The following is a 12,295-nucleotide window of genomic DNA, read 5'->3' on the forward strand; positions in this document are numbered from 1 at the left end:
ACTCTGTAATCGACTCACGAACAAAGTATAAATTCGCTACACCGTCCAATTAACGACAAAATCAAGAGGAACTCGTTGACCGGCAATCGTCTGCATGCGAGGCCGTGGAGAAAATTTTGCCCGTCACGCTACCCCAATTTAACCGTACCGGTTGCAACAACCCAAGGACCAAAGTGGATAACCAAAGAGGGAGACACGGAGAACGAGGGAGAGATATCTAGGGGTTCTCCGTCCCTACTCGACTCGAGGCGCACACCTGAGGTGCCCCTCGTATCGGTGGAAGAAAGAGAAGAATCGGTCGGTCGGGTTTGACGGCGCGCGTGTACGGAACCGGAGCCGCGTGAATCCGCCCCTGCCGCCATCACCACTGGTTCGACGCCGCGCCGGCACCTTCTCCGCTCGTCCTCTCCCGACCACGGTGTCTACCATCCCAAACCCGAACCAGTCCAGAAATCCCCACTCCGGGAGCGCGCACCGCGGCGACGGAAGTGTGGCAACGCTGCAGCTCGCCAGTGTCTCGGTCTTGGCGAGTTACTCGGGGGGGCTCAGGCCGAGTCTACCGAGTTTGTGTCTACCGGCGCGGGTAACCTGAAAGCGAGTGTGCCGAGGATCAAAGTCGCGGGCCTCTAGCCGGCATGCGAGACCGTCTCGCTGCTTGAAGGCCGTAACCGGGAAAAACGTGATCGAAAGGGAGGACCGGTCGAGGAGGAGAAAGAGAGAGAGACAGAGAAAAAAGGACGAAGAAAGAAGAGAGAGAGAGAGAGAGAGAGAGAGAGAGAGAGAAGAACCGAGGGAAAAGACCAAAAAAAAAAAAAAAAGGAAAACGGAGAAAGAAAAATTAAAAGTTGCGTCTCTTTCGTTCTTCGGCTACTAAATAATAATAACCGAAAAGTTTTTTTTTCACGGCCGCGATCATCACGGGAACGATATCGTGTCACAACGGAGGGATCGCGACGTGGTAGGGAAAAAGAACGACACAGGAGACACAGGAAGAAGAGAAAAGAGAGGAAAAAACGAAAGGAACGAGAGCCAGAGACGGGACACACGTTTCGCGCGTTTGTCGTTCGTCACGTCACATCTTGCCCGCCGTGATCACGCGAACGTGCGCGCTTCGAATCTACATTACGTTCTATACGACACCTAACCACCTACGTGCACGCGTATATACGTACGCGGTACGGACACGCGCGTGTATACGTGTACGTGAATATCGTCCGTACAGAAGACGAGGCAGAAGGAACAAAAGGAAAAAGAGAAGGAAAAAAAATATATTCATACATACATACATACACAAACATACACACACAAACACACACACACATATATATATACGTGTACATACGTGTATATATATATATATAAAAATATATACATATATATATATATATATATCTCGACACGGTGAAAAGGAAAAACGCGCGACGAAAAAGCAGTGTAAATGGCGCTCTCCGCACAGAACCAGTCGACGTCGTACGTGAACTTATATTACTCGATCGTCCAGCGTGCGGCGACACGCTACTTTAAGGAATATTACAACTCCGGTGAGTACCAGCAACCAGCAATCCACTACACCGGAATATATTATAACCGTTTCTTCGTTGAAATCATCGATGTCCCGCAAACGAGAGAGAGAGAGAGAGAGAGAGCGAGAGAGCTAGAGAGCGCGAGAGCGAGAGCGATAGCGAGAGCGAGCGAGCGAAAGAGAGAGCGAGAGCGAGAGCGAGAGCGAGAAAGAGAGAGAGTGAGAGAGAGAGAGAAAAGAGTAAATTAAAAAATCGATCATCATCGGGTTATTTAACCACGACAATCAAATCCCGTGAATGAAAAATCACACGCATCGAATCGTTTGGCCACCTGTGCGTCGTCCACGTTTTGCCAAAACTACGTCATCGCGAGCGCGCGCTGTATACGCGCGGTTTCGAATTTTCCCGCCCTCCCTCCTTCCCTCGCTCTGGCTCGCCCCAACACACTTACACCGGCACACACCGTATACCCACCAACACTCAACTACCCAACTACCAGCGTATACACGCGTTCTATCTCCGTTCGTTTCTCTCTCGGCAACTTTGTCCGCTCCCTCCTGATCCACCGACCGACGACGACGACGACGACGACTCCCCCACACAATGTACACACACGCACACACGTATGTGAATACACGCACGCGTGCACACCCACGGAACATCCGTGGCGTGTATATATATATATATATATATACACACACACACGAGACAAAGACAGATACTACCGCGCCAGCACCTACTAACGGATAAGTGCTCTTCCAACACTGATTAAAACACGCTGCCGGCTAGACACGTGCCCGCTTCTAAACTCGTGTGTGCTCCTATAGTATTCCGGTAGAGAAGGAGGGAAAGAGAGAACTAGAGTAGAGCGTTACCGTACGAATCACGTTTCCTCCTCGAACCGGTGTGTGCTCCGTGCGTCTCTCCATTCCGGTCATCGTCATCGCCTTCGTGGAGAACAGTGCTCCGAAAAAAAAAGAGAGAGAGAGAAAAGGGAGAGAAAAAAGGGAGAGAGAGAGAGAAAAAGAAAACGGGTATTAGGTGAACACGGTATAGGGATAGGAGTCGGGGAATCGTGAAGGAACCCCAGCGAACAGAAAGAGTCTGAGAGAGAGAGAGAGAGAGAGAGGAGAAGAATAGAGACCGGAGGAGGAAGGCGGGGGATAAAAAAAGAGAGAGAGAGAGAGAGAGAGAAGAGGGAGAACCGTGAAGAATCTCGGTATCCGTCGGTGTGATCGTGTCCGCTTCGGCGATTTGCAAAACCCGAGAAAGGAAAAAGTGTGCGAGAGAAAGAGCGCGAGGAGGGGGAGGGAAGAGCGAGCGAGAAACGTGGGCAAGTGGGAGGGAGACGGAGACGGAAAGAAAGAGACGCGAGGCGTGAGCGAAAGAGCGAGGGATCGGGGCGGTATAGGAGCGAGCGAGTAAGAGAGAGGCTGCTGATCCGCAAAATACGGTCTCGTTACACTATCGTCGGTGTTGGGTCATCTAATCGCCTCTGAAATTATCGTCTCGCCAGTGCAGAGTGACGAAACACTCTCTCTCCGGGAGCAATCAGTTTTCGAGGGTACTGGGCTCGTGGTGCTTGCTCCACGACTACGAGACTCTCGCCGCGAAGTCCTTCGAATACCGATCTCGTTCCGATCTCGTTTCGTTCTCTCGTTTTCGTTCGTGTCACGCGTACATATACGTGTATATATATATGTATATACGTATATATACGTATAATATACGTATTCGGTGGTATATACGATCGAGCCCGATCTGCTGCTACCGGGCCTTCTGGCCTGGCTGGTCAAGGTGAACATTGGCGACGACCACGGGAGAGGAGAGAAATTGTGCGCGATGATCGCGTTGCTCGTGACCGAGAGAGAAGGTCCCTCGTGAGAAATCGGATCGTCGGCAGAGATCCGCGATCGTGGTGCCCGTCGTGAATCGTTCGAAAACGGAGTCGCAGTAGTCTCGTTCCTTTTCTTATTTTTTTTTTTTTTTTTTGGTGCATTGCTCGCCGAACGACGGGATGTTGAACGTGTTTGTGGACGCCGATCGACGGATACGGTTCCCTCGATCGGTTCTTTTGCATCGGGAGCGCGATACGTGAACGAAATCAGTGAAATCAGTTGTTGTTGTTGTTGTTGTTGTTGTTGTTGCTGTTGTTATTGTTGTTGATGTTGGTCGAGTCGAACGCATACAGGTCGTCGATCGTGTGCAACGTACGATCGAGCAACGCTCGTGGAAAATGGACGATCATCCTCGTTGCAGTACGTTGAGAAAGAGAGTTCTGTTTCATCGCGGTTGTTCGAGTGTTCTTGTCGCTGTTCGATTGGACGACGCCGTCGAGGAGGCGCGCTCCACGTCGTTTGAATATCGTGTTGCGCTTACGCTACCTCGGGTCTCGTGTTCGCGTTAAATGTCGAACGGCGAGCTTCCGTAACGGAGCAACGGTGTTTCGGGTGTACCAACTATGCGTGCACGAAATTTTCGAAATTTTCCTTAGTTTCACGCCGTTCGAAATTGTTGCCTCTTCTTGATCGTATCGATCATTGTTGTATCGATCGTTTAACATTTCTTTCTCTTTCTTTTTTCATTCCCCCCCTCCCCCTTTTTTTCGAGGAAAAAGTGCGCGGTGATGCATCCGACCGAAAGAAATCTCGAAGAAATCGAAGAGATAAAATCCTTTCTCTCTCTTTCTCTCTCCCTCTCTGATTCGTTCCCTTTCTACGAAGCGTCGAATTGTAATCTAGTTTCGTGAAAAAAAAAATACAACGAAGAGGTAAAAAAAAAAAAAAAAAAAAAAAAAGTAGCGACGAACGAACAAAGAGAGAGGGAGAGAGAGAGAGAGAGAGAGGGAAGGGGGAGAAGAGAGTTATCGAGCGCGGCAAGAGTGAACGTTATCTCTGCTGTAGGTTTATCGCGATATTCCTCTTTGGCGTCGTCATCGAAACAGGATCATTTTCGCCGGTTGACATGACGAGGATATCGCCATCGGCTGGTGATCCCGGATCGTTATTGGACAGTATAAAGTCAATCGCGGCGAATAACACGATTGGTTCCCGTTTAGCTCCGCTAACCCGGCTTCCCGACTTGGACCACCAGAACTACACATGATCGGTCTGTGGAACTTTGCTTATTTCAGAGGTACTTGTCGCACGTTCAATTCTTTTCAATCGACGCGGAATACAATCCTGTTAAATCCTTTCCTTTCTCGTCCTCCTCCTCCTTCTCCTTCCCCCTCTCTTCTGCTCCTCCTCCGTCCCAGCTTTCTTTCTGTTATATTCGATCGACTTTTAAACCAGCTGCGCGCACCAGCGGTAGAAACTTATCGAACTTGGCGTTCGACTTGTGCTCCCATTTGCATGCAATTATTACAACGCGCGATAAAACACGCGGCCGAACGATCCTCTCGCTTCTTCCATGGATGATGTGTATATATATATATATATATATATATATATCCCCGATTGTTCGCGGAATAATCTTTAATTGTGTGCAAATTCTCGCGTACATTTCCATCGATTATCGAGTATCCTTCGAATCGAAAACGAAAGGTCTCTCTCTCTTCTGGAGATCTCTCGTCCAGAAAAATCAAAATTAAAAGATTGCCGTGACGATTCGCGGCAATCAAGAACACGTATATATATATATACATACACGTATATACGTATGTATTTGGAAAATAAACGTCAACGGGTTTATCGTGTGACTTCTGACGATAAGAGAGAGAGAGAGTGTTGCTCCGTATCAACGAGAACGTAAGACGTTCTGCGTGTTTGCTCGTTCGCGGAAAATCTCGCGATCAGCTCGACGGGAGGCCGATCCGTTGTTTTGCCGAGAAACTTGGCCGGCGAAAACGAGGCGATACCCTTCTTTCCCGTTTCCGATTATTCATTCCGTTAGAATTCGGGTTAAATTTTGGAAACGATCGTTCCTCAACTCGTGGGAATAAATCCGATTGATTTATCTTCTTGATGGGGAGAAGCGCGTGCCAACAACCACTTCTTCTTCTTCTGTATCGTTGCCACGATCTTCCCCAACCTTGCCAGCGTTGGCGAGTGTCGAAAGTGAATCGGTCGATTGTAGTCGATGACCGCGATCCACGTGTAGAAGAGGAACACGGTGAACGATCTTGGATCGTCCTCAACCCATGGAGAATGCTAACGATTCCGATAAACCGGATTCGACCCTTATCCGGGCGAAGAACGAATCGTGGAGAAGCGTGGCGCGCGTTAAAGAAACGCGCGTGGATACGCGATGGAGGCGTGGATAGGAAGGAAATGGGGCTCGATCGAACGGAATAAAGTTAGTTGGGCGTTGTTGCTACGTTTCGCCGAGAGACGACGAAACGAAACGGCGAGATAGCGTGAAAGAAAAAGGTGTCGTGGAATCCTTTCTACCTCTCACAGCCTTTCACCGATCGAGAACTTCCGTTTTTTATATATATACACATATATATATATATAAATGTATTGGTTCGCTACGTATTATTATTCGAAAATTGATAGCCGACCATCGTTGGAAAAAAAAAAAAAAGAAAGGAAAAAATGATATCGATATTTCTAATGAATTCGTTCTAGGATGATTCGAAGGTAAACGAAAAAAAAAAAAAAAAAAAAATACGGCCTCCCCTCCCTCGCATGGGTGCTATTCGATCGACAAAAGTATTAAAAAACAAAGCTCCTACAGGATGGAATAATAAAAGATAGAACAAAGCCGGAGAAGAGAGGGGGAGGGGAGGAAGAGGAAGGGGGGGGAAAAAAAAAGCTACGCGACGTTTCGGCCGTTCGTTCGTCAATGCGTGCTACAACAACGGAGGGTTCGCGGGGGTTGCCTCGACGAGTGTTAACGCGCTCGCGTGTACTACCCCGTCTCGTTTCTGTCTATTTTTCTGAAAACAAACATTCGATCTGACGAGCTATATAACACCGATGGAATACTAGAGAAGGACCACTCGTTCCTCGAGCACCCTTCGCGCCGCCATCGCGGAAAGTTATGTTTTTGTTGCGCTCGATTCCCGTGTTTTTTTTCGTCTCTTTTCCTTCCACGCGCGCGCACACGCCCGGTCGGTCCCTTCAGCCCCGCTCGATACGAAAATGGGCCGCAGGTATTCCCTCTGACACTCGATAAATAGCGAGGAATGTTTGCTCTTGCAAATGAATGTTTTCCGCGAGCCACGAGTGATTTTAACTCCTGAGTGCGCGTCCTGCCAATACGTGTATATCCTCCTCCACCCTGCCCTGCCCCCGTCTCTGCCACCGCTCTTTTCTCACATCCCCTTCGATGCGAGTCCGCCGCCTATTGACGAAGAATAACAGAATTGCTAGGCTAATCCGTCGAATTCAACGTCTTCTACGCGTTCCTTCCCTGGATCGAGAACACTCTGAGTATCGAGGATCGTATCCAGTCGATGGTCGATCATCGCGATCCCGCGAAATATTACGAATGTTTACGAATCTACGATACCATATTTTCCCCGAGACTGTTGGCGAACAATGGACGCATTCTGGCGGCGTTTTATCGGCTAAAATTAGCCCCGGCGCGCACCATCGTTCCACCGTTAAAAAGGGACTCGATGAATGATTCCTTGTAAATAATCGTTTCGTCCCGGGTGTTGCGAGCCTCGTTTCCGTCTCGCGGCGGATCGATCTTTTTTCTTCCTTTTTTTTCTTTCGCCCCTCAATTCTCTCTCTCTCTCTCTCTCTCTCTCTCTCTCGTAAATCAGCCTTGGATTAGACGCCCCTCTTTCGCGATGCAAGCGGCGAGACACGACTTCGAAGCCATCCTCGAGGACAAAACTCGATGCACGTGTAACCGATCTACCCGATGTACGCGAAATGTATATTCTCTCTTACAAAAGATTCATTCACGAATCTTCGAGAGGAAAGAGGAAGAGGAAGAAGAAAGGGAAAGGAAAGGAAAGAAAGAAAGAAAAAGAAAGGATCTCCTCGATCTCGCGGAGGAGAAGAGAAACGGTTATCGGTTAAAAGCCTTCTCCTCCCGCCTCTTCTCCTCTTCTCTTCCACGCACTCGCTTAACCGATCCACGACTCTCGTTCTCGACTCGCGCGAATTTGATACAAAACAAAACGACATCCCTGCGATCCTCCATCGCGAGGAGAAAAAAGAGAGGAAGAGGAGGGAGAACGAATTTATATCGTAACATCGGACAAAACGTGAGACGATCGATCGGTGCACACTTGGCGCCCGTTCCTCTCGCCCATTCCGCGATACGCGCGTTAAACTTCTCCTTCCCTCCTCCTCCTCCTCCTCCTCCTCCTCCTCCCTCCCTCTGCGAAGCGTCGGCATGAATGAAAACAGCTTCGAAAACGAGCAAACCGATCGTCCCTCGCGATTGTAATATTTCCAGCAGGTGCAAGTGTTACGAGGGACGATTAACTCCGACCCTCGATTCTCTCGATGTATGTACACATATATATACATATGTAAGTATATAAGTATATATATATATATATATGTATACATATGTATAAAGAAGGCGCGCTATCGGTTGGTAAACGGCCATTTCTGTTTCTGCTCACGCGGCGAAAGTTCAATATGCCGAGTCGCGTGCAGCCGCGGGTATTGTTATCCGCGTACGATTAAATCAGCCGCGTTCCCCTTAGAGAATCTTAAGCGCGAGCCACGACGTGGCCGCGCAAGGACGCGACAAAATAACCGATCCTCCCGACGCTGAGGAATGGAAATCAGCCTTGCCGTCCCGTGGCGGTGTGCGCCCGCCTCCCGTATACCTGATAACTCATTTCTATCGTGAACGCGCCGCGTCGTCGCGGGGGAAAAGGCTAATTGAATGAGCAAACCATCGTCGTCGTGCCTTTTGCCTCCACGTTAGCACGCGTCGATGAACTTTTTTCTTCTTCTTCCTCATCCACCGTCATCGTCCTCCGCGATGTTTTGTCATTTTCCTCGTCCCCCTCCTCTCCGTTTCTTCCGAGATTATTAAAACGTGATTTATCTTGGAGCGATTCGAAGGGTTACAAAGTATTTCTTCGCTCGCCAACTTCTCTCTCTCTTTCTGTCTGTTGAACTAGTTTTTCTTTTCTTCTTTTTTTTTTAAGTGTTACGAGGTTTTATCACGAATGTGATTTGTCACTCCTCGCGTCTTCTTTTTTCTTCGTTCGTTTCTTCCCTTTTCGTGATTATTGAACGAGCGATTGATCTCCCGAACGATTCGCAGTTAACTGTAAAGTTTATTCCACTCGCCAAGTTTTTCCAAGTTTCTCCAACGTAGCTCCCTCTCTTTCTTAAATCTTCCATGTGCTTTAAAGGGGATGATTATTTGATGAAGTTCCAAGGTGATTCGCGGGTAATTCCGAACTATCTTGCTTTCGTTTATCGAACATATCTCTATTTTCTTATCGTGTGGATAGCAGAGAGAACACTTGTTCCTCTAACCATTCAAATTATTTATAAAAAGAAACGTTTATAGTACTCGAATAAAACTTGCATTCCCTCCAAAGAATCGTCCTCAAGGAGGAGTCTAACTCTTCGATTATTAGAAGAGAAAAGGATCCTTGATAATCGATAATTCGATCGATCAATTTAAGGAGCAGAATCATTTCCAAGGAGGATTAACCAACTTTTCGATTATTAGAAGAGAAAAGGATCCTTGATAATCGATAATTCGAATACGATCGATCAATTTAAGGAACAGAATCGTCCTCAAGGAGGATTAACCAACTCTTCGATTATTAGAAGAGAAAAGGATCCTTGATAATCGATAATTCGATCGATCAATTTAAGGAGCAGAATCATTTCCAAGGAGGATTAACTCTTCGATTATTAGAAGAGAAAAGGATCCTTGATAATCGATAATTCGAATACGATCGATCAATTTAAGGAGCAGAATCGTCCTCAAGGAGGATTAACCAACTCTTCGATTATTAGAAGAGAAAAGGATCCTTGATAATCGATAATTCGAATACGATCGATCAATTTAAGGAACAGAATCGTCCTCAAGGAGGATTAACCAACTCTTCGATTATTAGAAGAGAAAAGGATCCTTGATAATCGATAATTCGATCGATCAATTTAAGGAGCAGAATCATTTCCAAGGAGGATTAACCAACTCTTCGATTATTAGAAGAGAAAAGGATCCTTGATAATCGATAATTCGATCGATCAATTTAAGGGTTGTGAAATCGCGGGAGGAACAGCGCGATAAAGAAATTAGATTCGTGGAAATTTAGTCGTCGTCGTTGTCGTCGTCGTCGAGGCGGTGGCCCGCGATAAACTCGGTTATAATCTTCTCATAAAGTTTTCATGAGCCTCCTGTCCGTCTCTCCGACTCGCGAAAACAGTCCTCCCTCCCCCCACCCCGGCCGATAGCGACGAGAAAGCGGTGCGCGCGAGAGGGAAAGGGGTGTGTGTATCCTCGTTGCGACGACGAATAATAATTTCGCCAGCCAGCGAATCCAGAACACGCGTCTAATATCCGCGCCGATCGGGTTTTCTCCTCGCCGGTCTCGCAGCATCCGATATTTTCTTTTATTGTACGCATATCGAGGCAGCGCGCCTTCACTCCGCGGTGCCCACCGAGTCGCTTTCACCCGGTCAATTAAACGGCCACTTTCGAGACCAGAAACACGCTAGATATCGCCTCGTTTCTGCCATTGACTCGATCTTTGAAAATTTTATCGGATAGAGAGAGAGAGAGAGGAAAGAAAAAAAAACAGGGGCACACCTGATATCGAACGAATTTTTAATAATTATCATCGGTTAAGAAATTCAACGAAGATTATCATTCGTTTGTGGAAAAGTGTCGTACGCTCCTTCTTTTCGTTGTATCGATATATCGATATACACTGTTTGTAAATAAGAGAGAAAAATCGCTTCGGTTCTAACATCGTCAATTCGTTTATTATTTAATCGAACGGAACCAAATTGATTTTCCTCGTTTTTCTTCCCCGAATAACGATATTTGCTCGTTGCTCCTCCAAACTGGAGGATACACGTGTAAAGCGTTTTAGATATTATCGTCTCAATCGCGCGAGTGATAAATTAATTTTTAGATTCGATTTGAAAAAATCTCAGTTGTTTTATATCGGTCATATTTCGTAACGATAAAGTTGAAATGTTTTTAAACGACGTTAAAATTGAAACAGGGGGTGGGGGGGGATGGTGATTAATGGTTGACGGTTATCTCGCCTCTTCGTACGTACTCTGTCTCCAGCAATTTGAAAATTCGAAAAGTGTTTAATCCGAGTCGAGAAAAGGGAGAAGAAGGGAGGACGACAACATCCATTCCGAGTAACGGCGATTTCGAAGAGCTACGTAACGTCTCTCAAACCGTTTTCTTTTTCCTGGACTTGAACTTCTTTCCTTCCCTTCCCTTCCCCGATCCATTCTTTCCTTGGCTTCGAGAAATCCACGAGAAAAAAAAGTATAGATAGAGTCGTTTGGAAAAAAAAAAAGCCGTGCGTGAAACAAAGTGTGTAATTGAATAATCACGAGTAACGGAGTAATGGATCACGGCCCTCCTCCCCGCGTTAAGAGACGAAAATTATTTAAACCGTGGAATGTAAACGCGAAATTTCATATTAAAACCGAACGAATCTCGCTCGAACAATTTTTCCGAATAATGCGTCCGTCGAAAGTTGTAACTGGTTCAAGTGGCACGCACAAGAGGAAAGCGTTTAACCTTGCTGTTCAGTTTTAAATCTATTTGACCCGAAATAATTTTCATTTATCCGTGGGAAAACTCGGGTGGAAAATCCGTTTTAATCGTTTCATCTCTTCGTTCCCTTTTACTACCGGCATCTTACCACCGTTTTTTCACGTAGAAAGGAAGGGAAAAAAAGGAGAGAGAAAAAGTCCAACTCGCGTGGAAACCGAGAAACGGATCGATGATATACACACACATATATATATACACGGAAATTATATATTCGAGTGGAACGAATCGAAAACAGATCTCAAACGTTACGAGGTGTTGTCCACCCAAAGAAAGCAAATTGTCTGTCAGATTAATATCTGATTCGTGGCCACTATCTTACGCATTTTCCTTCCAACAACTGTTTCAAACGGAGGAGTTATACAATTTCCGTCCCGATTATGCATTCGTCGATACCTGTTCCTGTATGTAATAAATTCTAAAGCATCGCGTCACGCTACACGATCCCACTTTTGCGCGAATCGATTGGACGAAACGACACGACACGAGAGAGAAACTCGGGACTAGGGTCGACTCGACTCTACCTATCAGAGTCTATCGTCCAACGGGAGGGGGGGGGAGGCTTAAGGATCGTAAAGGATACACACACTTTTGTCTTATCCTTATCTCTCGTCTCGAAACGCGTCTCACCCGGAGGGAAACAAGGAGGAACTTTCTTTCGGTTAATCGGTGAGAGAGAAAAGAGGGGAGGACTTTTTCGAGCCGCGAAATGGAATTCCATCGTGTTTCGTGGAGAGAAGAAGGAAAGAAGAAGAAGAAAAAAAAAGAAGGAAAGAAAAAAAAAAATATTCGCTCGTCCCTGCGAATTTTTCCCCCTGAAAATTAAGACTGCTACGACTAACGAGAGGGACGTATGGAAAGGAAGGGGTGGAATAAAAGAAAAGAAGAAAAAAAAAGATAGGGTGGAGGAGAAAAAAAAAAAGAAAATAAAAAAAAAAGCCGGATGAAAAAGGGAAAGAAAATATTCGAAGCCGTTGCAATGGGCGGCGCGCGTCGTAACGAAGTGCAGGCGGTGTTCGGGGCATTCGAGAATCGACGGGATCGACCTGGCGACTTAAATCTGCAAGCTGCTACGGGAGGAAAAATCT

At 46.6% G+C, this 12,295-nt stretch overlaps 1 protein-coding gene across 4 annotated transcripts in view; it reads left to right on the forward strand.

Moving 5' to 3' along the window:
- The first annotated feature begins 205 nt into the window (after positions 1–205).
- Positions 206–12,295, forward strand: part of LOC410222 (zinc finger protein 853) — a 31,440-nt gene continuing 19,350 nt past the window's right edge. Inside the window, exons 1-2 of one of the 4 annotated variants that reach the window (XM_006564476.3) lie at positions 2,242–3,320; positions 4,427–4,658. In XM_006564476.3, the coding sequence (XP_006564539.1) occupies positions 4,625–4,658 (34 nt within the window). In that variant the 5' untranslated portion in view covers positions 2,242–3,320; positions 4,427–4,624. The other 3 variants (XM_006564475.3, XM_006564478.3, XM_006564474.3) reach the window with 3 other exon arrangements.

This window comes from Apis mellifera, linkage group LG10 (assembly GCF_003254395.2).
Source record: "Apis mellifera strain DH4 linkage group LG10, Amel_HAv3.1, whole genome shotgun sequence".
NCBI lineage: Eukaryota > Metazoa > Arthropoda > Insecta > Hymenoptera > Apidae > Apis > Apis mellifera.